General features: G+C 34.5%; 1 protein-coding gene across 3 annotated transcripts; it reads left to right on the top strand.

Annotated features, from left to right (window-relative positions):
• Positions 1-989: 989 nt before the first annotated feature.
• On the top strand, positions 990-16056 carry LOC113758835 (putative late blight resistance protein homolog R1B-14). 3 transcript variants are annotated; one of them, XM_027301558.1, is made up of 3 exons: positions 990-4291; positions 15717-15776; positions 15973-16056. In XM_027301558.1, the coding sequence occupies exons 1-2, from the start codon at positions 1065-1067 to the stop codon at positions 15754-15756; spliced, it is 3267 nt and encodes a 1088-aa protein (XP_027157359.1). In that variant the 5' UTR covers positions 990-1064; the 3' UTR covers positions 15757-15776; positions 15973-16056. The 3 variants fall into 3 exon arrangements, with proteins under 3 accessions (XP_027157359.1, XP_027157358.1, XP_027157360.1); XM_027301557.1 differs by having other exon boundaries at positions 15868-16050; XM_027301559.1 differs by lacking the exons at positions 15717-15776; positions 15973-16056 and adding an exon at positions 4441-4846 and having other exon boundaries at positions 990-4315.
• The last annotated feature ends 11146 nt before the right edge of the window (positions 16057-27202 follow it).

Here is a 27202-nt window from a genome sequence, read left to right on the forward strand (position 1 = left end):
CACGTTAAAGACTTCTTGCTTTATGTGTATTTTTTAACAGTCACATTTGTACCTTTTTCATTGGGCAGGTCGCTGATGTTGTCCCAAGGCTCTGTTGTTGCATGAGGTGATTTAAATCGAACCCACACAAATGTGCTTTGAAAAAATAAAGAAGATGAGAGTGGCACTGGACCCCTTTTGAGTACTTTCATGACGTTTCTTTGCAATTATTTTGGTAGTGCCCGACAACTTTAGGACCATTACTGGTTGCCACGTGAAATAATTTTAATTTTCATTGAGATGTGTGATTCCTCTGTTTTCCAGTGCATGAGCTGTGTGAAAATTTGAATTGAGTTGACAGAAAGTTTTTTGGCGATTGACCGAATGAAAACGGCCACAAACGTTTCAAAATTTAATGATTAGACAGTAGAAGAGAGCACTTGTTTTTGAGGTTTTGCAGATCTTTCTTATCTCCTTTCATATTTGAGAACTGCTTCATCTCTAAAATTGAGATCGATACCTTCTGGTTCCCTTGTTAATCTTCCTTTTATTAGATGGCCTCCACTAGTGTCACTTGTATTTCTTCCATATTGGATGATCTGCAAGCGCTGGAGAACGATTGTCCAGAATTTCCAGATGGGCAGCAGAAGTACCTGAAACGCATGCTAAGATATCTGAGAACATTTCTTCTGTGTGCGAGAAAATACAGCAACCATGATGTGCAATTACCATTTGACAACAAAAAGAACCAGGCAGATAATCATAATGCAAGCCTAGAAGCTCTGGCAGTTCGGATTGGAGATGCCATTCCCAAGTGGGCAAAGGAGATCCAATCTTCTGATCAGCCCTGGGATGCGGTCGATGATTTAGAAAAAGACATTAAATCCTTCGAACAAGAAATTTGCGAATGGTATGCCTTTTTCTTGGGTTCCTCGTCACGGCAGTCCAGTAATTCGCTCGTTCGACAAGATGACCTTATGGAATTCATGGATTCTCTTTTGAGGAATCTAGTGAATTATTGGTCATGGATTTGGCCGGCACATGAAGTTGGACTAATTAAAGCCCTTGAAGAGAAGCTGGCGTTCATGAAAAACTTGATCCGTTTTGTCACACTGTATGGCGTTGAAAACACAGAATTGGGACCTTTGTTGGTTCACACTGAAGCTGTGGCTATCAATGCAGCACGCCTCTCTTATAAATGCCAGTTTAAGAAGGGTTTCGGACCGCCCAAGGATGTCCAGGAAAGCATTTCGGAACTGCTGCAGAAGATTATTCCTGTTGAACCGCAAGTCCTTGAGACTTGTATCAAGGCCCTGACTGCTTCAAAGTTATCAAGACAATCATACGGAGACACAGATGAGCATCTGTTGAGAGACTTCTTCCATTCTCTCCTGTGTAATCTTTGGGAGAAACTAAAGCATGGTACTTGTCCTGTGATTTTGCAGCAACTACAAATGTTTTACGAGGGGCTAAATTCCTTGAGAACCATTCTCGTTGATAAGCCAAAGATGTTTGATGAGAAAGTAAGAGATCCAACCCGAGTCGTGAACTGTTATGGAGGAGATTTTATTTCCCCTCTCTCTCTGAATGCAATCAAAGACGCTATACAAGCCAAGGATATGGACCTTGTGTGTACTGAGTTGTTGGGAATAATTAAGCTCATTGATGCAAAAATCACAGAGAAGTGTCCAGAATCATCATCATTCAATTTTCCCAAGACCAATGGATTGGGCTTTGTTGATTCCCTTCTAGAAAAGATGATGGATGTGACGAGTTCTGAGGCTGGTTCGATTGCTTTGATCGATCATCCAATTCAAAAAGTCCTGGAAGAACTTGATTGTTTACGCTCTTTGCTGAGGAAAATTGTGGAGCTGCACAACGAAGACGAGGACGTCCAGGCAATTTGGAATCGTATTGTTGGGGTGGCATATAGGATAGAGTTTCTTATTGACTCCTTAATAACTGGAAATATCTTAGATTCTTCTTCAATGTCCATTCATTCCATTTTAGAAGAAATGAACATCATTAAAGCTGCGGCCTTGAAGATTTGTGATAGCGAAAGACTTGGTGGAAAAGTTAAGGAAGTAACGAAGAGATTCAATCACATGCCACAACAAGGAAGTAAGCCAATAGTCAATGATGTGGTGGTGGGATTCGAGGATGAGACGGCATCGATAATCAATCAACTCAGAAATGGATCACGCCAAGTGAGAATTGTTTCCATTGTGGGTATGCCGGGATGCGGTAAGACAACTTTGGCTAGAAAAGTGTACAATGATTCTTCAGTGAAGTCCCATTTTTATGAGCGTGTTTGGTGTACTGTTTCTCAAATATATCAAAAGAGAAATCTGTTGCTTCAAATTTTGACTTGTATTGAGTCCAAGCTTCCTGAGGATGTTTTTAAGATGGGTGAAGAAGATCTGGCTCTTCAAGTCAAAAGACATTTGCTGAAAAACAGATATCTCATTGTTTTGGACGATGTATGGGACATTGATGCATGGAACGGATTGGAAGCCTCATTCCCTGATGATGGAAATGGAAGTAGAGTTATCTTGACAAGTCGGCTCCGTGGTGTTGCTCCGCAAGCCAAACTTGACCATGAACCGTATTCTCTTCCTCAACTCACTCCTAATGAGACCTGGGATTTGCTAAAAGGGAAGTTATATCCTGGACAAGATTTGGCTCCTCCAGAACTATGTGAAATTCGACAGCAAGTCGTGGAAATGTGTCAAGGACTACCTCTTACGGTTGTCATTCTTGCCGGAATTCTCTCAAGGATGGACCGATATGGTTGGAAAGAAGCTGTGGAAGGTTTAAGTTCAAGGAATGTTTCTAGTACGGAACAGTGTACCGCTACATTAGAGCTGAGTTACAAACATTTACCTGATACTTTGAAGGCATGTTTTCTTTATTTTGGAGGCTTTCCAGAAGACCATGAACACAATACCAAGAGGCTGATTTCTCTATGGGTCGCTGAAGGATTTGTTCAAAAAAATCAGCCCAAGAGATTGGAGGATGTGGCAAATGATTACCTGATGGAACTCATTGGCAGAAGCTTAGTCACAGTTTCCAAACCAAGATCCATTGATGGGGTCAAAGCTTGTCGCATTCACGATTTGTTATATGAGTTTTGCGTGACAAAAGCCAAAGAAGAAAACTTTTCGCGGCTGGTACGTAGGGATGATAAACTATCTGATATCAATGTGCCATGCTACCTACGCCGTTTATGCATTGATTCTAATCCTGAGCACTTTGACAAGTTAAGGTTATTTGCTCCTGCCATACGCCGTCTATTATTCTTAAGTAGTGGCATGGGCAACGAAGTATATTTTGATTTTAGGTTCATTTTTCACATCATCAAACTTGTTACAGTGTTAGATTTGAGCCAAATTGGACTCGACCCCTTTCCTAGAGAGTTAGAACTGCTTGTTCACTTGCGCTACTTGGCGATTCTAGGTCAAGGTAAACTCGATCTCCCACCATCAATATGCAATCTCCCGAATTTAGAAACTTTGATTTGGCGAAATTCTTCATTTCATTGTTCAGTTTCACTACCAGATACCATATGGAACCTGAAGAAACTAAGGCATTTAGAACTAATTAGTGAGGGCCATAAGTATTATTGTTTCTTCTTCCCTAGCGACAATCTTGACAATTCGTCACAGTTGCGTGACTTAGATTTCTTGGCCTGTTTGTCTCTCGATCCTGAGGAAAACATCAGCAAGCTGTTGAGAAAGTTTCCAAATATCCGCAAACTGAGATGCTCTGTCAATCTCAAGCCAGATGTTGAACATCATGTAGCAATGGATTGTCTAAGTCAGTTGGAATCACTCAGTCTGAGTCGCGTCCTATACGGTTATCAGCAATTTCATATAGATTTCCAATTTCCTTTGAGTATTAAAAGGTTGACCCTGACTTATTTTGGCATGCCGTGGAGAAAAATGGCAGCAATTGGAAATCTGCCAAATCTTGAGGTGCTCAAATTACTCGAGGAAGCCTTTGAGGGGGAAATATGGGAAATGGAAGCAGAGAAGTTCCCTAATGTTCGCTTCTTGAAATTAGCTTCCTTGAACATTGTGAAGTGGACAGCCTCCTCCGAGTATGAGTACGAGGACCAGGACTATTTTCCTCGTCTCCAGAAGTTAGTGTTGGAAAGCTGTGATGCATTGCAGGAGATCCCTTCTTGTTTGGGAAATAGTTCAACTCTTGAAATAATTGAGGTGTCTAAATGTCCCAACTGTACCAGTTCATTGGAGGAAATTCAGGAAGAGCAAAGAAGCAATGGATATACCGATCTGAAGATCCTTATCTCATGATGGACGATTGATCTTCTCAAGTAAGTTTGCGCTGGACAGCCAGTGAACTCTACTCATGTACTGCTACGGGTTATGTGTATCTGTTTAGCATCAAGATCAAGTTGTTCTTTTTCTTAATAGTTTTTCTTTTTCTTTTTCTTAATAGCATCAGGATCAAGCTGCGAGTTTTTGGAGGAGACCCCTTCTTGTTTGGAAAATATATGAACTCTTGAAATAATTGAAGCGTCTAAATGTCCCAACTGTACCAGTTCATTGGAGGAAATTCAGGAAGAGCAATTAAACAGGGGAAATACTGATCTGAAGATCCTTATTTCATGATGGATGACTGATCTTTTCCATTGTGTTTGGTTTGGTTGGGCAGCCACTTCAGTCTACTTTTCTTTATTAATCCTTTACTTCTGTACACAGAACTGGGAATGTTGTATCTGTTTGTTTTCTTTGCAAGTTTCTTGTTATCCCTGTGACAGAATCTTGTAGTGGAATATATCACTTCCCGAGTCTGATGTTTTCTTCCTAAAGATTCAAGTCAATGAAGCTGCTTTTTTTATTTTTTTTGCCTCCTCAAATAAGTCAGGATTTCAAGAATGTTTCACCCTTATCCGAAATTAAGACTGCTTGGTTGCATATCAAAGGCAGATATATTCGACCAATAGATGCAATTAAATTTGTTCGTGGAATAGAATGCATGCCATCGGGTATCATATTTACTAGGATTCAACAATTTTATTAGATCATTTTCATCATCTTCTTTTACAATTTCTATCTTTTCTGACTCCTAATAACAATTTATTAAATCATATAATCAAGCAGGTACAGAATATCTGTTACATTGTACAATCAAAAAGGTTTGCAGCCTAAAGCAAAATTTTGTTCCTCTTTCTCTAAGCTTTTGATGCATTTTTTGTGCGCCAAAACTAAAACAAATTCAGGATCCGACTTATCAAAATTGGAATAGATTAGATCAGAGGCTTCAGCAAAACAAGAAAGGGATCACCCAGACAACTTCCTAATCAGAATAAAAGATTAATGATGAAGGACATGGGCCTATTAATAGTAGCATCATCTGATCTGAGTTGACGTAATTTCTTGGAGTCCAATTGGTTCTTTTCCCACCCTACGTACCCAAATACTCTGTGGAAGGTAATATTTTAATATCAGTGCTCTGCTTGAACTTATTTATACTATTGGGGGATCTCTGGTAGTTAACGAAATAACTTTTGATAGAAGCACATACCAAAATTGATTGTTGTACAAAATGAAGGAAGAAACCCAAAGTTTTTTTTTTTTTTTTTTTAAAAAAAACCCCTCCCATTCCTCGCTACACTCTTTTTACAATTCTACTCCCAACTACTAGATTTTGAAATCCGATTAAAACTTAAGTAAATTTGCCAAATATAACTTGAAATGATCATGTAAATGGTACTCTAATTGAATTTTATCTCTCCCAAATTTAGAGATTGAAAAGTCTATTAAATTATTTTAACTTTATATTATTGCATATAAGTAAAAGGGATGTAATTTTAAAAATGGAAAAAATATTTAAAATTGAGTGCGACGTATTACAAAGATAAAGATTATTATTGCTGCCAAATGCACTTTACATTCTTCTCTTTCACATTTATTCATTAATAAATTAATATTTAACGATATTTTAAATTATCTTAAAATATTTAGCACTAGTTAAACCTATATAAACCAATTAAAATTGCCACCAACCAAAATATACACTTTTCCCATCTATTTTATTTTATTTATGCATTAATACTTGCTTGCTTTTTATTAGAACGAATTTTTTCTCTTTATTAATCAAAGCAATACATTTAAGATGCTCTCTATAATATATTTACACATGACATTCAACTCATAAATAATCCTTCAAATTTTGTTGCCTCGTTGGGCATTGGCCATGCGTGGCCAGGCTTTACAAGTTTGATAAAGTTAACTAACACTTTTGCCTGTAAATGTTAATGACAGAACTAAGAATGGTAAGTCATGAGCCCTTTAGTTCATTTCCAGATCAAGGAGATGGACATCCAACTGATTGAGGAACCACATCCCATCAAAAACATTTATCAGTGTTAATCAATTGCAGTAAAATTGTGCCTAATCTGGTTCCGTTCAGAATATTAATGTTGTCTACATAAAATCTTGCCAGATAAATTAAGAAAAATAAAAACAACAACAACAACATGAGGAAAATGCACAGCTTGCATTTAGATAGAGGAATAGTTCTAGAATGGACGTGGCATTTAGAATAAATGCAGACCAAAACCTTGGTGGTAAAGATTTAATGTGTTTTCTGATACTGGACGGACCTTTGAGAAATAGATAGGGTACAAACCCAATGCTTGATAACTGTTCAAATTGAGCTCTTACAAACCAGAATTAAATATTTCGAACTTGTGGTTCACAATCTAAACTTTTATTTTGGGCAATTTGAATGTGATAGTTCGCGCTCTAAACTTTTACTTTGGCGACAATTTTTAGCAGTTTAGGGTGCAAATTGTCGACTCCAATAATTTGAGGGTCCAAAGAAATTGCACCGAAATTCAAAGCCTGTGGCCTGAATTCATTCTCACCCTACCCTACGTCTTTGATGGAAATTCATAGTTAGCTGAAGATCTCTCTCTGATTGAAGCGGTTAGGTCATTGCTAGTAATTCAACATGCAACTCACGTACCCCTATACTAGTAGCAATGCAATGAATGACATTAGTGGCATCAAGAGTTAAGATTGATGCCAAAACTTTTCAAGAATGGAGGATGTAGTGGCATCAAGATGTAACCCATGGATACGAAGGAAAAAGATATGATTCAAAGAATTTATTAATTTGCCGCCGACAATTTCTTGCTTTTGCTTCCGTTAGTTGAGATGTAAATAGTACGAGTAATTCCCGAAAGCCTGCTAAAATAACTCCTACTCCTCGGGGGAAGGCTAGTATATTAATACGTTTCTTTAGCGAGCTAGAAGGATGACCAGCTGTTTATGTGAGGGCTACGTAAGAAATTCTATGAGTAATCTTTGGTTTAATCACCTCAAGAGTAATTCATCATCACATATCCCATCAAAATTGTTATTTAATGTGATTTTTCTTAAATCTATATGTATGCGTAATGCACTCGTGTAATCAAATGGTAGTCTAGTTTTCATTGTTTTTCTGTAATCCTGTTAGATGAACAGGTTATGGTAAGACTAGAAATAGGTGTAGATAATAATAATAATTAATAAAAAATAATAATCTTTTGTTTCATTTGTATGCTCTGTCTCATAACGGTGATCTAAATCGAATCCTCACAAATTTGCTTAGAAAAAAAAAAAAAGAAGATGAAACTGCACTGGACCCCTTTTGAGGACTTTCATGACGTTTCTTTGCAATTATTTTAGTAGTGCCCGACAACTTAAGGACAATTACTGGTTGCCACGTGAAATAATTTTAAATTTGACTGAGGCATGTGATTCCTGTGTTTTCCAGTGCATGAGCTGTGTGGAAAATTGAAAGTATAACAAACGCCAAAACGATTGAGCTGACAAAAAGTTTTTGGCGATTGACCAAATTATAAACAGCCCCAAATGTTTCAAAATTTTAATGATTAAAGAAAGCCATTTTTGATTGGTTAGACAGCCGCAGGAATGCTGAATCGTGTGTTTTTTAAACTCTGATTACAAGTAACCCATAATAATAGCATCAATACATATGGATTACCATTACAATTAACAACCACCAAAAGAATCAGAATAAATACTAATAATTCATCCAAGGTAATCTAATCTAATCTTACTACTAATTATCATAATGGGGTCATAAACTGAAATTATAAAAATGAAACTTATAGTTAACGTAGGTATTGACAAACTCCATCTAAAAACATACGACTAAAATTGGAGATTGTGGTGCTTACCAAATTTTACTTAAAGCGATTGTAGGCAGCTCTCATTGTGAAAGCTGTTGTTTGATGGCAAGGCAATAAACATGGAAATCAATAGAGTCCAAAGCATCAAAACTTCTATTTGTTAGAAAACACCGTACGTGCAATTGAATTGCAATAGTTTATACAAATTATTGTGTTTGATAGCAAAAATTTTCCACAAATACTATTTTGCCTGTATCACAATTACAATTCCCAATTAACTTTTTTATCTTTTCAACAAATAATTTTTATCTTACATATATTATGTCACCGGAAGTGTCACAATAATTATTTCAAATGTTATTTTAATATTATTCAACTAATCTGGTCATCATAAATATTATTCAAGTGTTAGTTGAATATTATTAAGTACTAGTCAATCATTGCTTAGCTTGAACCAATGCATTGCATGCTTGATATAGTACTGGGCATTGGTCCCCCGGGGTCGCGGGGTGCTCATATTATACGTTTTTTTTTTGGTGTGTTTTTGGGGTATAATTAGGGCTGCAAACGAATTGAGCTGCTCGCGAGCGGCTCGAGTCGAAATTGAGCTCGAACTCGAGCTCAAAATATTAAACTTGTTAATTCGCGAGCCGGCTCGCGAGCTCGAGTATATATATATATATATATATTATATTTTTATTTTAAGTATATATATATATATTTTAGTTTAAGTATATATATTTATTTTTTATTTTTTATTTTAAGCATATATATTTTATATTTTTTAAATTTTAATAGTAAAATTACATATATATCCTTAATATTTTATTATTTATTAAGAAAAAAAATATTATTTTATTTATTTTTTTAAAAATAAAATAATTATTTTTTATTTTTTTCGAGCTCGAGTTTGAAATTGTCAACTCGTCGAGTTCGATCTTGAGTTCAAGTTCAATGAAATTATGTCGAGACTCGACTCGATTAGACCAAAACTTGACTCAGTTCGGCTCGTTTGCAGCTCTAGGTATAATAAATTTTTTTTATTATTATTTTTTATAAGTGAAAGATTTTAGATTTAAAATCTATTACTTATCATTCCTCTCATCTGACCATCCCAACCAACTCTCCTTTGTTTGTTTATTAATTATATGTACATGTATTTTATATTGGAACATGTGTAATGATTTGTAACATAATTTTTATAATGTAGTATGAATTTGTCATATTTTGTATTATTTTGAATGATTATGATTTTGATATGCTTTTCTATTGGTAGAGTGGTTAATTGTTTTGCATTTTTAATTTTTTTGGTTTTTTTAGTGTTTACAGTATATTTATGATTTGTCTAATCGTGATTTGATTATTGGTTTTAAAAAAATGATTAATTTTATGCTAGTGAAAGTTGTGAGAGTGGATTAATTAAAGGATTTCTTAGTGTGTATGATAGCATAATTTGAGGTGTATTATTCTAGGTTGTGTTGATTTTTGTAATATTTAGTATTGATTAGTAATGTGTAAATTGTATCAATTTTTTTAATTGTTTGTTGTTGGTACTATTTAACTTGTGAAGAATAATTTGGCAGCTAAAGTTGTTGTTTTGGTTGCGTGTCATACGTTTTTAGCTACATATGGATGGATATAGCGGTATTTTTCTTGTGTCTGAAACCCAAACATAGCGGGCTAGCGTAAGGTGGCAGACCCAAAAAATTTTTGCAAAAAACATGAGAGGCCCGAAGAAATCTGGGTAGACATATGAAGCAGGCAGCGACCTAACCACTAAAAATACTATTTGCAACAAAAAGACCAAAAAGGCCAAAATCTGTAGAGAAACAACAGCGAAACCAGCGTAAAAGGGTAAAATTGGAATAGGGCCACCAAAATTAAGAACTTGTGGCCAACAAACATGAAACAGAGATGACCCCACAATGAGTTCCATCGCACTGAAAAAGACAAATGTGGACAAAATCAACACTCAAATTACAAAGAAACCAGCGAAAATCACTATTCCCAACCCTTCGGCGCTTTATGTATTTAGAGAATAGCTTCACTCCCTAACTGGCCCTACTTTTTCAGGTTTCAATTTCTAAAAAGTTTTAAGCAAATTTGGAGCTATCTAACTGGCCCTACTTTTGCAGTTTTCAATTTCTAAAAAGTTATAAGTAAATCAAATTTAAAAAATTGTTAAAAATTAATTTTTTTAATGAGAACCCACTAAACCAATGTTGCAGGAATTTTAAGAGAGTAAAACAAAAGGGAGGGGAGCAAAATCTTGAAGAAATTGGAAGACTTATGTTGTGTTTGAATTGTGTTTTTCTAAAAAACAAATATTATTTTTCGAGAATATATTTTTAAATCATTTTTTTTACCTTATTGCTACCATATATTTTTTTTTTATAAAAAATCTAAAATATCCAAACCTAAACGGATCAATGAACGCCCTCAAGTGCTTCAGAAAACGTAAAGGAAAATAGGGATAAGATATGAAATCCTCGAACGAAAGCATGGTGACAAATTAGAAATTAATTAACCGGGTGAGAATCAATTAAACAGGTAAAACTATTGAAAACAAAAGTTTGATTGTGGGCGTTTGCCAATCGCCTTTTGAATGCAGAAGAGATTCGAGGGAAGACCATCTCGGTCAAAAGAGGGATGGTGGTGAGCTGCCACTGGTCCATTACGCCACTAACACTCTTTAACCATGAAAACCATCAAAGTTTCTCATGTTGACACTATAACCAGTCTATTGTTACTGTTTATAACCCAACTGATACTAGTACTATTATTTAAAATATTATTTGAAATAATTACTGTAGCACTTTTTATGATATGATATATGTGAGATAAAAAGTTGATTGGAAATATAAAAAGGTAGGTTAGAAAATGTGTTTGTGATGCAAGCGAAATATTATTTGGAATAATTTTGGTATCCAAACACACTGTTTATAGTGTTCTGAATTTCTGATGATAAGATTGTTAAGAGCGTAATCAATGCTGTACCGTTCAAACAGTTGGACATGAAAATTGGGCATTTTTTTCTTATGGATTAATCTTTTCTACACTGACAGTATATACACTATCAACGTTGGATAAATGGTAACTATACAAAATTTGAATTTGAAATTTAACTTTTGCACACATGTCATGAATCCAACGGTGATAGTGTATACACTGTCAGTGTATATAAAATTTATTCTTTTCTTATAATTATATTAGATAATCTTATAATTTTATAGAGAAGTAAATTTAAACTTATTACATGAGGACATTTTTGGATATTCAATTAAAAATTTGACCAAGTCAATATTATTTTAAAATTTTGTTACAAAAATTATCAAATTAAGGGAGATATGTGTAATTTTCAAAACCTCAGAGGAGTTCAGTGAAATTGTCAGAAACCTCAGGGAGGTTTCTGAAATTATCCCTAGAAATTAATTAACCGGGAGGGAATCAACTAAACAGTTAAAAATATTGAAAACCAAAGTTTGATTGTGGGCGCCAAGCGCCTTTTGAATGCTGAAGAGAGTCGAGAGGAGGCAGGGTTCTCGGATGAAGAATGGGGTAAGTGTGGATGGGGACCAGACATGCTTCGAGCAAACCAATAGGATGGTGGTCAAAAGAGGTGGCGGATCTGTTTGAGAAACAGATTAGCTAACGCATGTGCAGTGGGGTCGTTTTTTTCTTTCAACCATCCAAGAAGTATCCCATGACTATTTGTCATGTTGGGTAGAGAGCCCTTGTTTTTGAGGTTTTGCAGATCTTTCTTATCTCCTTTCATATTTGAGAACTGTTTCATCTCTTAAATTGAGATCGATACATTCTGGTTCCCTTGTTAATCTTCCTTTTATTAGATGGCCTCCACTAGTATCACTTGTATTCCTTCCATCTTGGATAATCTGCAAGCGCTGGAGAACGATTGTCCAGAATTTCCAAATGGGCAGCAGAAGTACCTGAAACGCATGCTAAGATATCTGAGAACATTTCTTCTGTGTGCGAGAAAATACAGCAACGATGATGTGCAATTACCATTTGACAACAAAATGAACCAGGCAGATAATCATTATGCAAGCCTAGAAGCTCTGGCAGTTCGGATTGGAGATGCCATTCCCAAGTGGGCAAAGGAGATCCAATCTTCTGATCAGCCTTGGGATACGGTCCATGATTTAGAAAAAGACATTAAATCCTTCGAACAAGAAATTTGCGAATGGTATGTCTTTTTCTTGGGTTCCTCGTCACAGCAGTCCAGTAATTCGCTCGTTCGAAAAGATGACCTCATGGAATTCATGGATTCTCTTCTGGAGAATCTAGTGAATTATTGGTCATGGATTCGGCCGGCACATGAAGTTCGACTAATTAAAGCCCTTGAAGAGAAGCTGGCGTTCATGAAAAACTTCATCCGTTTTGTCAAACTGTATGGTGTTCAAAACACAGAATTGGGACCTTTGTTGGTTCACACTGAAACCGTGGCTATCAATGCAGCACGCCTCTCTTATAAGTGCCAGTTTAAGAAGGGTTTCGGACCGCCCAAGGATGTCGTGGAAAGCATTTCGGAACTGCTGCAGAAGATTATTCCTGTTGAACATCAAGTCCTTGAGACTTGTATCCAGGCCCTGGCTGCTTCAAAGTTATCAAGACAATCACATGGAGACACAGATGAGCATCTGTTGAGAGACTTCTTCCATTCCCTCCTGTGTAATCTTTGGGAGAAACTAAAGCATGGTACTTGTCCTGTGATTTTGCGTCAGCTGCAAATGTTTTACGAGGGGTTAAATTCCTTGAGAACCATTTTGAAGGAGAAGCCAAAGGAGTTCGATGAGAAAGTAAGAGATCCTACTCGAGTCGTGAAATGTTATGGAGGAGATTTTATTTCCCCACTCTCTCTGAATGCAATCAAAGACGCCATACAAGCCAAGGATATGGATATTGTGTGTTCTGAGTTATTGGAAATAATTAAGCTCATCGATGCAGTAATCACAGAGAAGTGTCCAGAATCATCATCATTCAATTTTCCTAAGACCAATGGACTGGGCTTTGTTGATTCCCTTCTGGAAAAGATGATGGATGTGACAAGTTCTGAGGCTGGCTCGATTGCTTTGATCGATCATCCAATTCAAAAAGTCCAGGAAGAACTTGTTTGTTTACGCTCTTTGCTGAGGAAAATTGTGAAGCTGCACAATGAAGACGAGGACGTCCAGGCAATTTGGAATCGTATTGTTGGGGTGGCATATAGGATAGAGTTTCTTATTGACTCCTTAATAACTGGAAATATCTTTGATTCTTCTTCAATGTCCATTCATTCCATTTTAGAAGAAATGAACATCATTAAAGCTGCAGCCTTGAAGATTTGTGGTAGCGAAAGACTTGGTGGAGAAGTAAAGGAACTAACGAAGAGATTCAATCACATGCCACAACAAGGAAGTAAGCCAATAGTCAATGATGTGGTGGTGGGATTCGAGGATGAGACGGCATCGATAATCAATGGACTCAGAAATGGATCATGCCAAGTGAAAATTGTTTCCATTGTGGGTATGCCGGGATGCGGTAAGACAACTTTGGCTAGAAAAGTGTACAATGATTCTTCAATGAAGTCCCATTTTTATGAGCGTGCTTGGTGTACTGTTTCTCAAATATATCACAAGAGAAATCTGTTGCTTCAAATTTTGACTTCTATTGAGTCCAAGCTTCCTGAGGATGTTTTTAAGATGGGTGAAGAAGATCTGGCTCTTCAAGTCAAAAGACGTTTGCTGAAAAACAGATATCTCATTGTTTTGGACGATGTATGGGACATTGATGCATGGAACGGATTGGAAGCCTCATTCCCTGATGATGGAAATGGAAGTAGAGTTATCTTGACAAGTCGGCTCCGTGGTGTTGCTTCCCAAGACCAACTCGACCATGAACCATATTCTCTTCGTCAACTCGCTCCTAATGAGAGCTGGGATTTGCTAAAAGGGAAGTTATATCCTGGACAAGATTTGGCTCCTCCAGAACTATGTGAAATTCGACAGCAAGTCGTGGAAATGTGTCAAGGACTACCTCTTACGGTTGTCATTCTTGCCGGAATTCTCTCAAGGATGGACCGACATGATTGGAAAGAAGCTGTGGAAGGTTTAAGTTCAAGGAATGTTTCTAGTACGGAACAATGTACCGCTACATTAGAGCTGAGTTACAAACATTTACCTGATACTTTGAAGGCATGTTTTCTTTATTTTGGAGCCTTTCCAGAAGACCATGAACACAATACCAAGAGGTTGATTTCTCTATGGGTCGCTGAAGGTTTTGTTCAAAAAACTCATCCCAAGAGATCAGAGGATGTGGCAAATGATTACCTGATGGAACTTATTAGCAGAAGCTTAGTCACAGTTTCCAAACCAAGATCCATTGATGGGGTCAAAGCCTGTCGCATTCACGATTTGTTGTATGAGTTTTGCGTGACAAAAGCCAAAGAAGAAAACTTTTCACGGCTGGTACGCAGGGATGATAAACTATCTGATATCAATGTGCCATTCTTCCTACGCCGCTTATGCATTGATTCTAAGGTGGAGCACTTTGACAACTTGAGGTTATGTTCTCCTGCCATACGCAGTCTATTATTATTCAGTCACGATGAAGGCAATGGAAGTTGTTTTGACCTTCGATTCATTTTTCACATCATAAAACTTGTCAAAGTGTTATATTTGAGCCAAATTAAACTAGAAGGCATCTTTCCTAGAGAACTAGAACTGCTTGTTCACTTGAGGTACTTGGCAATTCTAGGTAATGGCAGTCCCGTCCCAGCATCAATAAGTTATCTCACCAACTTGGAAACTTTGATTTGGCGAAATTCTAGGAGTCATGGTTCAGTTTCATTGCCAGATACTATATGGAACCTGAAGAAATTAAGGCATTTACAACTAATGGACGAGGTCGATAAGAATTATCATTTTAGATTCCCTGAGAACAACCTTGACAACTCTTCACAGTTGTGTGACTTAGATATCTTGTCCTGTCTAAGCCTCAATCCTCGGAAGAACATCAACAAGTTGTTGAGAAAGTTTCCAAATATCCGCAAGCTGAGAAGCTCTCTTTATCTCGATAAGGGCTGTGAATATCATGTAGCAATGGATTGTCTAAGTCATTTGGAATCGCTCAGTCTGAGTTGCGTTGTTTACGGCGGTGACCGATATCAGTTAGATTTCCAATTTCCTTTGACCATTAAAAAATTGACCCTATCTTATTTTCGCTTGCCATGGAGCAAAATGGCAGCAATTGGAAATCTACCCAATCTTGAGGTGCTCAAATTACTCAAACAAGCCTTTGAGGGGGAAATATGGGAAATGGAAGCAGAGAAGTTCCCTAGTGTTCGTTTCTTGAAATTAGCTTCCTTGAACATTGTGAAGTGGACAGCCTCCTCCGAGTATGAATACGAGGACCAGTACTATTTTCCTCGTCTCCAGAAGCTAGTGTTAGAAAGCTGTGATGCATTGCAGGAGATCCCTTCTTGTTTGGGAAATAGTTCAACTCTTGAAATAATTGAGGTGTCAAAATGTCCCAACTGTACCAGTTCATTGGAGGAAATTCAGGAAGAGCAAAGAAGCAATGGATATACCGATCTGAAGATCCTTATCTCATAATGGACGATTGATCTTCTCAAGTAAGTTTTTTTAAGTCCTTTACTTATGTACTGCTACGGGTTATGTGTATCTGTTTAGCATCAAGCTCAAGTTGTTCTTTTTCTTAATTAGTATTGGAAGGCTGCAAATTTTTGGAGGAGATCCCTTCTTGTTTGGAAAATATATCAACTCTTGAAATAATTGCGGTGTCTAAATGTCCCAACTCTAATATTTCAGTGGAGCAAATTCAGGAAGAGCAATTAAGCAGGGGAAATACCCATCTGAAGATCCTTATTTCACGATGGATGACTGATCTTTTCAAGGCATGTTGGTTTGGGCAGCACTTCATTGTACTTCTCTTTCTTTGACAATCATTACTTCTGCCACTACTAATGGTCTCGTTGCATCTGTTCCAGCATCAAGATCAAGTCATTCTTGTTCTTCTTTGTAGTTTTCGTTTTTCCCTGTGACAGAATCCTATAGTAGGATATCACTTCCCAAGTTTGATGTTGTTGTAAAAGATCAAAATGAAGAATCTCAAAAGAGTCAGGCTTTTCAAGACTTTTTGGCACTTATTTGAAGGTAATACTGCTTAGTGCATATCACTACTGTTTTTTGTTTCAATCTATAGTACAATTAATTTGTTCGTCAAGTAATTAAATCCATTTTACGTCCCATATTTTCTAGAATTCAACAGTTTATTCGTTTCTTTCCATAATCTTCTTACAATTTCTGATCTTTCTGACTCCAAGTAAGAACTTTATTAAAACATATAATCAATCGGTTAAAATCAGCACGCAGCATATTAAAACCTGTTATGTTATAAGCAGTACTAGAATCCATTTTCTTGATTCCAATTATAATGTTTATAAATCAGGCAAAAACTTGACCTTTCCACCATTCAAAAATTTGAAATAAGTCTAAAAAAAAAAAACTATAAAGATTTCAGGTTTGCAGGCACAATCATTAACAATATTATACTGCATTTGAAATTTCAGGGATATTAGATGGCAGGCTAAAGTAAAGCTTGTCTTTGTTCGAGCATGACCGCATTCTTGCAAAAAAAAAAAAAAAAAAAAAATCCATCAAGATGGGACTTAATAATATTGGAATGGATTGCGCCAAAAAAAAAAAAATGGAAGGGATTAGAGCAGATCAGTTCAAGAAAGGCTTCACCATAACAAGAAAGGGATCACCCAGACAACTTCCAAATCAAAATAAAACTTAATAAGGAAGGACATGGGCTTTTAATAGTAGCATCATGTAATGTGACTTGAAGTAATTTTTAGCTTCTAGTTGTTTCACTCCCTCCTTACGGACCTATGTACCATGTGGAAGGCAAGTTTTTAAAAGTACTACTCTGATTTTTTTAATAATTTTTTTATCCTTCCATTTTTCCCCACATCCTTTTCACCTCTTACAAAAAAGCACCATAATTCAAACACTGGACTTGGCAGTTAAGAAGATTTTAACAATCCTTTCTTGACCATTGGTCTAACCCCAGTGATTAGTAATACGCTATTGCTCAAACAAGTTTATGAATTTTCTAAGAACTTATTTATCTTTCTTGGTTTGAAGTACAATTATATACCATTTGGTGTGTGTGTGGGGGTGCGGGTGGGGGTTATGGTAGTTAATAGAATAACTTCTAATACATAGCACATATTAAATTGATTGTTGTACAAAATAAAGGAAGAAAGCCAAATTAAGAAAGTCTCTCTTTTTTAACCCTTCCCTATGTCTTTTCCATTCCCAATTCGTAGGCTTTTAAATCTGACATCGAGGAAAATCCAAGTTAAGAGAGCTAATTGTACTTTGTTGTACAATTAAATCATTAGATTATAAAGCAACCACGTAAAGAATTAAGAAACCCAACATTTTAATACTTTGTTGTATTGCTGTTTAGCTTGATCCATTTCCTGATTCAATTGCAATAAATCTCAGGAAAAAACCTTTAAAATTTTTTTTTTTTATAGGTTTGCTGCCACAGTTTCTTAATCATTTCGAATTCATATGTATATAGGTTTGCAGCCTTAAAAAATAAAAGTTGGAAAAATCGTTCAAAACGTCCCTCACATTTTGCAAAATAACTTTTTCGTCTCTCACTTTTATAAGTGTAATTTTACGTCCCTTACAAATTTATATTAATCAAATTTGGTTCCTACCTAAGTTTTTGACTAATTTTTGGTCGGAATTTATCACGTGCCTTGCACGTAATCATTTTTTAAGGGCAAAATTATCAAATCAAATTTTATATAAAACCAATTCATAGTCCCTCATATTTTACAAAATGAATTTTTTCATCCCTAACATTTTATTAAATGAATTGTTTCATCTTTGATATTTCACAAAATGAATTATTTCATCCCTCACATTTTTCAACATGGATTTTTTCATCACTCATTGATCATGTGCACCAATAACTTTTTTTTTCCTTTAAACCCATGTATATATCTATTTGATTTCACCTAAATAATATGAATAACATATAATATACCTCTATTTGATTTCATCTAATAGTACGAATAACATATAATATTTATTTTGTGAAATGTGAGAGATTATGAATCCGATTAAGTAAAATTTGATTTGACAATTTTGCCTCTAAAACATGATCACGTGCAAGGTACGTGGTGGTTCCCAACAAAAAACTAGTCGAAAACTTATGTAGGGACCAAATTTGATTAATATAAATTTGTAAGCAACATAAAATTACACTTTTAAAAATAAGAAACGAAAAAAGTCATTATGCAAAATGTGAAGTACGTTTTGAATGATTTTTCTATAAAAGTTAGTTCGTCTTTAATTTGTCATATTTGAACAATTTCTTGAACACCAATTACAAACTAATTCAAGATACTGTATCTAAAACGAAATTCAGCTTCATTATATTATACTTCTACATGGTGCTAATGAATTGAAAGAAACAAGGATATCATCTTCCAAACTGGTAGAGAATAAAATCATTTGATGTCATTGATGTCACCATTAGGGGTTAGTAGTTAATACACAGCTCGCATCTGCCGAATGAGTTCGGCTCTAATTTATTTGTGAAATTTTTTTCATGTAAATTGGTAAAAAACTAGAAGTATTAAACTTAATTGGACAAGAGCCTTCCTCATAGCAACTGGAATAGGAACAGATAATAAATGGATTTGGGAAAGCAAATGGATAAATGGATGGATCATGGTTTTACACTATCCATTTAAATGACATCCATTTATTAAATAATTTTAATTAAGTTGAATCAATTTAATCCACTATCCATTTAACTAAAACTATTTATCAACCATATGTTCATTTTGCCACTTCTATATCTCACTATGTATTAACATGAAATCTTATTTACCATAATACATTAGTCAGTAGCGTTCCATGTCAATTTACATTTAGAATTTCATTTCTTCAACTTGAAAAGTTTGCCTGGAAAATTTATATATAAAAAAAAGAATGATATTGTCATTGTTTCTGATACCAATTTTAATGGCGTGATCTCTCAATGATCTTTTGTCTCCATAACTTTTGACTTTTGAATGTAACAGACGGTCGTGCTCAGCCCGGCCGCTGCTGGCGCCACCAATTGCGACAATTTGTCTTCTTCATTAGTAATGGGACAACAAAGATATCAACTATAAAGGCACTCAAATAAAATAAAGGCATTCAAATAAAATAAAGGTAGTATGACCTGTTTTCCACAAGGCAGCAAAAACATCGTATAGGAGGTAAAACCGGTCGTCAATTTCAAGATAGCTAAACTAAACACAGGTTAGTATTGGAGTTAAATCAAGATTTTAGTACTATACCAAACGGGATTTGGTGCAGTGAAGCAGAAAGATAATAGAACGCGTAGGTTTTGTAAGGAGTGATTGCAAAACTCTCAACTTCTTCCTTCTCTTAATACTGGACTAGACGTACACGAATGGAGTAAATAATTTTATCTTTCATAATTTTGCATTTTATTATACAATCCTCCTATTGTTTAAAAATTTCAAATTAACCTATATGTGATTTTACATAAAGCCGGAAATAGACTAAAAGCAACTATAGTCACGGTGATCAACCTATATGCACGCTAGCTAGAAACGTGGAATATGTGAAAATATGGAATTGCCACTTATTCCCCTTATGGCTTCGCATTTGGCCAGATAATCCCCTGTTAATTTTATGTAAAGTGGTTAGACACTTGTTGTGCTTAAATATTAACTAATGCTTGGAGATACTGCTTTTTTTTGGGTGGGGGGGGTCAATTTTTCCACTTTACATGATGCTACAAAAGAGTTAAATGGATATTGTTGAATACAGTGGTAGAACCAAAAACTTTAGTTTAGGGGAGGCCAAAAATCCAACATATAGTAATAACACATATTATAGCATATAAAGCATGGTAAATTTAAAATGACAATTAAGGATTTCAATAATAAAAGACAAAGTATAAACCAAACTACAAAATTTGGATTTCCTACCATTCTATTTCCTATCAATGCAAGAAATAACTACCTAATATAGTGATAGATTAATAATTCATATTACTGGCTTCGTTTTTTTTTCTTACATTAATAGAAGCAATAATCATTACGTAGTTCTAAAACAACAAACTCAAAATAAAATTAACTATTTCAAAATTAATAATACAATTTAAAATATAATACAAGAAAGTTTGAAGGAAATAAAAATAAAAACTTGCCTTGCAAAACTGGAGTTTGAGAACAGTTGATACTTGAAGCATAATAATGGAGCTTATAAAGAGTCGATCCTTGGGAAGCTAGATAAAAAGTTGTGACTTTGTACTTTTTAACTAATCCTCGTACATTCTTAATTCATGCGAATTCTATTACCTTTTATTTCCTTTATTTACTTTTATCTAGTGTTTTTTTAGTTGTTATTTTTTCGTTGTAAGCTGTGGATGAATTGAGCATTTAACAAATAGTTTGAACTCAACACATTATGGGCTCGATTTGAGGGTGGATTTTTGGCAAGCTCGAGTACGAGTTCAAACAATATAATAAAAGGAGGAAATAATATAATATCTAGCATGTAATATTGAATTGAACTTAATCTCAAATTTAGAGCTCGTATAAGATTTGAGTTCGAATTTGAATTTATCTAATATTTTTAATCGAGTCCAATGGGTCAAAAGTTTGATTCGATTCATTTATAAGCCCATTTGTACTAGTGCTACACTAATACGAGAAGGAAATAAGAGTTTGTTTGGTATAAGAGTCTTATAGAAAGAGTAATTAAAGGGGGCAAGAAATAAATAAATGTATGAAGAGTAATCAAGAGGAAGAAGAAATAGATATGCATGTTGGGGGAAGGGGAAGAGGGAGGAGATTAATCTATCTTAGATATAATGTCTCAGTCCCTTTAGGATTATTCCGAAAGTTTTGGGGGTTGTTGGGGGGGGGAGCGAATGGGCTGCTCCTCCCCAGCCCCCTGTTCCATCCTTGGTTGAATAATAAGGGATTTGTGAGGTATTAAGAACATACCCATGCAAATTTGGTGTACTTAAACAAAAATATAGATTACCAAAATTGTTGACGTACATTTATTTGATTTTGAATATTACTTATTGTGATTTTTCGTTAGTTGTCTTAAATTGCGTTGAAGACAAATTTTGTTTTAATCGAAATATTAGATGGACTAAATATTGGGGACCAGAACTGTACTTTTGTTGCATTTCTGGTTCAAAATAGTTCTTGTCTTTCTCTTGGGCATTTTCTAAATAAACGGTGATTTGAAATGGAGCTTGTTACGTGAACATTTGCCCCCCTGGCATCTGTCAATGGAAGTACTCATTCATGGGTGAACAATCTTGGATACAAATTTTGAATCCTTTACGAAACTGAAGAGTCTGAAAGGAAATGCGCATGCTAAACAAATATTGAGATCAAGGCATCTAAGCTGAATTCTGGTCCGGATACAAGCTTTCAAGGAAACTTTCACATTAACCAATAAAATTAAAATTGACAGAAGGTGCAAGGTCTCTTTCAATCAGAATAATTGCTTGACAATGGTCTGATTGCAGTAATAAAAAAATTTATTAGGTTGCAAACTGATAATATATAAAAAAGGGATTCAATATTGACACATTGTCATCGTTGTAAGACCACTTTTCTTGGCTTAATCTATCAATGATCTTGTCTGCATAATCTTTTGAAATAACCTACAATTCTGCTTCTGGCCGGCTGCTGCTGCACTTGCCTCAATGATCATGTCTCCATAATTCTTTAAAATAATCTACAATTCTGCTTCGGACCGGCTGCTGCTGCTGCACTTGCACTTGCACTTGCGAAGATGTCAGAGTCATTAGTTGGCCCGCAAATATAGATGTCACCTAATCATGATGTTAATGATAGGTCATAATTTGTTGCTAAATTTATAATTATTTTTCTGTTGATTTTAGCTAAATATTGTATTAATTGATAGATTCTACTTATATTTGGTGTTTCATATTAATTATAGAGTATTGGAGCAAAAAGTGCTTAAATGAAGATTTTTTGATAATTTGCACGCGGGGCACACCTAAACTCATTGCTCAAAGCCGAAAAGTCGGGATTGATATTGGGCAGTCTCCCAATCCGAGTCACCTTCCTAATTTGTTAGCTGCCAAAACTTTACTTATTTCAAGGGATCATTCTCAAGGAAAAGGAGAGCTGGAGGAAATTGATTTGTAATAGGAATCTTTTTAGGAGTTGAATTGGTATTAGGAAACCAATCAATTAGATAATTGAGTCAAGTCAAATTTGGCAGACATCATTCATCATCTTTTTGCTAGAGATGAAAAGTAGCTAGTGCTCTTGTCTTTACTTTTTCCTTTTGGCCGATTTTGAGAGAAAAACAATTTGAAAGCTTCAAACAGATTTTTGCATGGCCTAATTTCATATTTCTAGTCAAGGGGACAACTGAAGATTTGGTTCAACAATAACTGTGAGATCTAAATTATTTTAATTGTTTCTTTCATTCATTGGTATTTGTATGTTTTCTGTTTTTAGTGGCTATGACTATTGTGTATCATTGAATAGTTACGCAATATTTAATTATTTACGGAGTCTATCTGCTAATTGGGAGTAGTTAAATCTGTAATTGTTTGATTACTCTCATCCCGGTAGCAACTGGCATAATTGGGTTTGTATCGGGAAAACGTATAATCTAATTTAAATAAACCCTCATAGCATATTTATTGATTAGAGTAGGGTTTCTCTAGTTCCAATGTAATTAAAGAATTAAATCATATGGTTGTACCTAGGATTATTCCTAGATTAGAGAAATAGTCAATGGTCATACCTTGTCTATCGAAACAGTAAGGAGAAACTAACTGTCAGATCGTATCAGCAATTAAAAACCTACTTATTAATAAATGTTGAAATTATATTTGAATCAATGATCAGTTGCATGAACCATCTCTGAAGTGTATCATTGGCTAGAGTCTTCCCAATTATCTCTCTATTAATTATTTTTTGCAGTTGATTAATTTAGTTAACAATTCATTAGCGTTAAATTCTCAAACCCCCTGTTTGCCTTGATTTGAAAAGGAACGAATTTCTCCCAGTCCCCTGAGGATATGACCCTACTTGCCCTATATATAAATTAGAGATTTCTGGTGAATAAATTCTGGTATATCGGATTAAGCAAACTCTTCGCAGCCAGGGTGAATCAAGTAACCCATTGCACATCTAGAGTCCCTACTCCAGTGCTGAAATTGACACAAAACTGCTTTGTTGGCACTTAGGATTATTATTATTATTGCACAGGTTCGACACCTGTGAGTTAACCAGCTACGTGCGCACATCAGGAGTATTATCACTATATATGCCAAAAATCTTGCGATCTAGATAACTCTTTTTTTTTTTTTTTTGATAAACGATATAATATCATACAATGAAATATGCACTAATGTGGCAGAAAATACTTTAATTATATCACAGATATAATAAATCTGAAGAATCACTACATCTAATAGATCTAGAAAATTATAAAAATTACATTGTGAAACTCAACAAATTTGAAATTTAGAATATTTATGTATGCCAATGCTATCTGATTTACTGTCCAACTGGTTTAAACTCAAATTGGATGTTGAGATATAATAAAATGACCTAAGAAATTCCAACGATCTAGAAAAATTCACCCTAGGGTTGATGAAACATATGAAAGTATACATGTTAAAACATCAATAAATAGATTACACGAAATGTTCACTAATTAACTATTCATTAGGGATTAGTACCACCTAATTTTTTTCATTTACATGTCCAAAAATCCAAAAAGATTCATCAGATAGCACTCGTCAATGTGTCAAGAATAGGACCAAAAGGAAATACAAGCTTTCATATAAAATACCAGTATAACCCTAGTTTCCCTCAATAAGAAAAATAGTTCAGCTATAAAGGGGTTTCACAGTTTCAGGGTGGGTTTGTACAGGAGATATAACCAAGGGTGTTTGCTTGTAATTAACCAAGAATATTGTGTTACATAAGCTGCGGAACGGTAAGATTTTCTACAGTCATATCATAAAACAGAAATATTGTTCCAAAATTTACATAATTTTAGTGTTCATTTGACATGAACTTTAACAAAATGCCAAGAAATTGGAAAAAATTGACAATTTTGGCCATAGGTTACTGAGCTAATTTCTCCTCATATTGAACTTGAATCTCAAAGTTCTTTCTCTGCAAAATGATTTTAAGAAGCTAGAAAATGGTAAGCATGTTATCTCATCAGCCCGGACAACTCAATTAAGATTTTGAATAGATTTAGTAACCAGTGGAGCACTTTACCCTAGTTTTAGATAGGGGTGGCAATTCCTGACACGACCCGAAAATATGACACGAACCTAACACGAAATTAATGGGTTTGGGTTGAAGTTTCGGGGATTCGGGTCAAAATCGGGTCGAACCCGATGAACCCGAAAAGAAAACAGGTCGATTTCGGGTCAACCCGTGGTGATCTGATATGACCCGATATAACCCGTTTACGAATTAAAAATAATTTAATAAACATAAAATTATTTTATCTAACTAAACTAAATAGTCTAAATCATTCTTTTTTCAAAGGTATTAATTACTTAATCCTAAATGAATTTATTTAACTTGTGTGAAGTTGAAATTATTATATTTGGATAAATAATATATTATGTTAATTTTTACTTTTATGCTATTTTATATTTGGTTTGGGATAAAACACTTTTACGGTGTTTAATTTATTTTAGATTTGGTTTGAAATTATTTATTTAAATTTTTATTACTTGATGATGTAATTAATTTTGTGAGAAATTGATTTTATTAGAAATTACAGTGATAAATTAATAAATTAAAATTAAGTTTCGGGTCATTTCGGGTCGACCCGCCAACCCGAAATTTTCGAGTTCGTGTTATGTATCCTGACCCATTTCGGGTTGGCGGGTCAGGTTCGGGTCAGTGGATTTTTTATTATACTTGGGTCTCAACCCGACCCGTCAACCCGAACTCGACCCGATTGCCACCCCTAGTTTTAGATATCAACTTCATGTTTCCAACACCTCCCCCACCCCCAGCCCCAAAAAAAGTGTTATGATTAAGTTCTCAAGCCACTTGAACAATGATTTACACAACATGTTAATTAAAATTTTCTTAAGTGATGATTTTCTTATGTGACTTAAAACATCCCAAAAGATTTTGTCTCGTAACATTTAGAATTGTGTCTGTAATAGACCAAAAAGCAATGAAGGCTTTCAGATAAATTATTAGTATAGGCAGTGTTGCCTCGACAAGAAAAACAGGTAAGAAGGGCGTTGAATGTTGAGATTCTGAAGACAAGCTTCAAATGTCCAAATGTCTGAATGATACATCTAACTGGCTATGAATGCAGACCATACACAAGTTAATAACAATAAGGCTCAAAAAACTAACAATAAAGAGAAAAAAAAGTGTTCCATGCCCCCTGTCCCTCCCAACATCAAACGTGTTATCTTGTTTTATTTTTCTCTTTATCTATTACTATTACTATTACTATATTAAAACGAGACTTGGCATTATAAGTTGTAAGCACTTTTTTATCTTAATTTATGTTGTTTCCATATTACCCCAAGTTATTGTATTTTAATTGTGGTAACAATATATTAAAATATGAAACATTCCAAATGAATATATCTCAATAATAATGGTAATTAAAATGAAAAGCTCCCTATTAAAACTATTTAGCAACCCTTACATTTCATCTCCAATTTTTATGTGCATCAAAGTTTCTTATTCGAAACAATTTCTTACTCAAAATAGTTTGACCAATTTCATTAACCACAATTTTAAGATTGTAAAAAATATTAGTATAAAAAAATAGATGCTCTTAGAACAAAAGAGAATAAGAAAAGAGTCCATATTCATTGGGAGAATCTTGATATGAATATCATGAGACAGGTACATAATTATGTGCCTTCTATCAGCATAAAGAAATACTCAAAAAAAGCAAAAATAAAAGAATCCAACTATTTCTATTAATTGAAACTAAATAGCCACTAAAGCTGTATAAATCATTATATTCTTATCAACCACAATAACACTTAGATAAATGTCAATAATCCAAATTCAACAATACACCTCATATTATTCAATTCAAATTCACAAAATTTTTTATGAAAAGTTCAACTGGAAAGATATAAAGTAAAATGTTCCTGCAAAGTTGGATATGAGCACGATTCATATATTTTATTCTTCAAGAATTAATTCATTCTAACTATACAATTGCATTTCATTTGTCTAAGCAAGGGAAAATAATATTTAAAATGTTGATACAAATTTTTTTTATTTCATAAAATTTGTTGATTTCATCATAAACTTAACTTTGGGGCTTATTTTTAAGCAAGAAAAGGTACGTCTAGACTCTGGTTCGTAAATGAGCTTTCCAAAAGGGTAAAGAAAGGGATGAGTGTGGTGAAAATAATTAGAATGACAAAATCTAACTAATCAATTTATTTATTCTAATACCCCTTTAGAAATTGATTTTACGATTTAAGTCTTTATTTTCTAATAATTAAGAATTCTATTTACTAGGCTTACACTTGACATGTATGCATATATTTCTTGTTTAGCAATATTTTTTCTACAATATTTAAAAAAATAATATTATGATTTTATGGTAAAAATATTGTGAGTATACAACAACTTTGGTGAAAATAACCGAATTAGGAATTATTTATCAAAGGTAAATTCATAATTTACCAAAAAGATCGACATAAATTAAAAAAAGAAAACTCGAAATAAATTCAAAAATAATTGGTCAAAGAGTTCATATTTAGATGGTCTTTGGAATAATAATTGGTTAATGAAAATATGACATGTTTTATTATCAGGTAAACAATCAAATTTCACAAAAAATCTATATATAAGACGTCATATTTGGGTTAATATAATCACGTGCAAAGTACGCGAACTATTACTAGTTTATTAAATGGATTGTTGATTGAATTCTTGTTGTTAATCTCAAAATTAAATTA

This window comes from Coffea eugenioides, unplaced genomic scaffold (assembly GCF_003713205.1).
Source record: "Coffea eugenioides isolate CCC68of unplaced genomic scaffold, Ceug_1.0 ScVebR1_758;HRSCAF=1489, whole genome shotgun sequence".
NCBI classification, from domain to species: Eukaryota; Viridiplantae; Streptophyta; class Magnoliopsida; order Gentianales; family Rubiaceae; genus Coffea; species Coffea eugenioides.

What these genes read in the sequence shown, in the direction of transcription:
- LOC113758835 (XM_027301558.1), top strand. Translation starts at nt 1,065, where the DNA reads ATGAAAAACTTGATCCGTTTTGTCACACTGTATGGCGTTGAAAACACA. An exon ending in GATCTGAAGATCCTTATCTC is followed by an intron (nt 4,292 to 15,716) that starts ATGATGGACGAT and finishes GGAAGAGCAAAG; the next exon opens with AAGCAATGGATATACCGATC.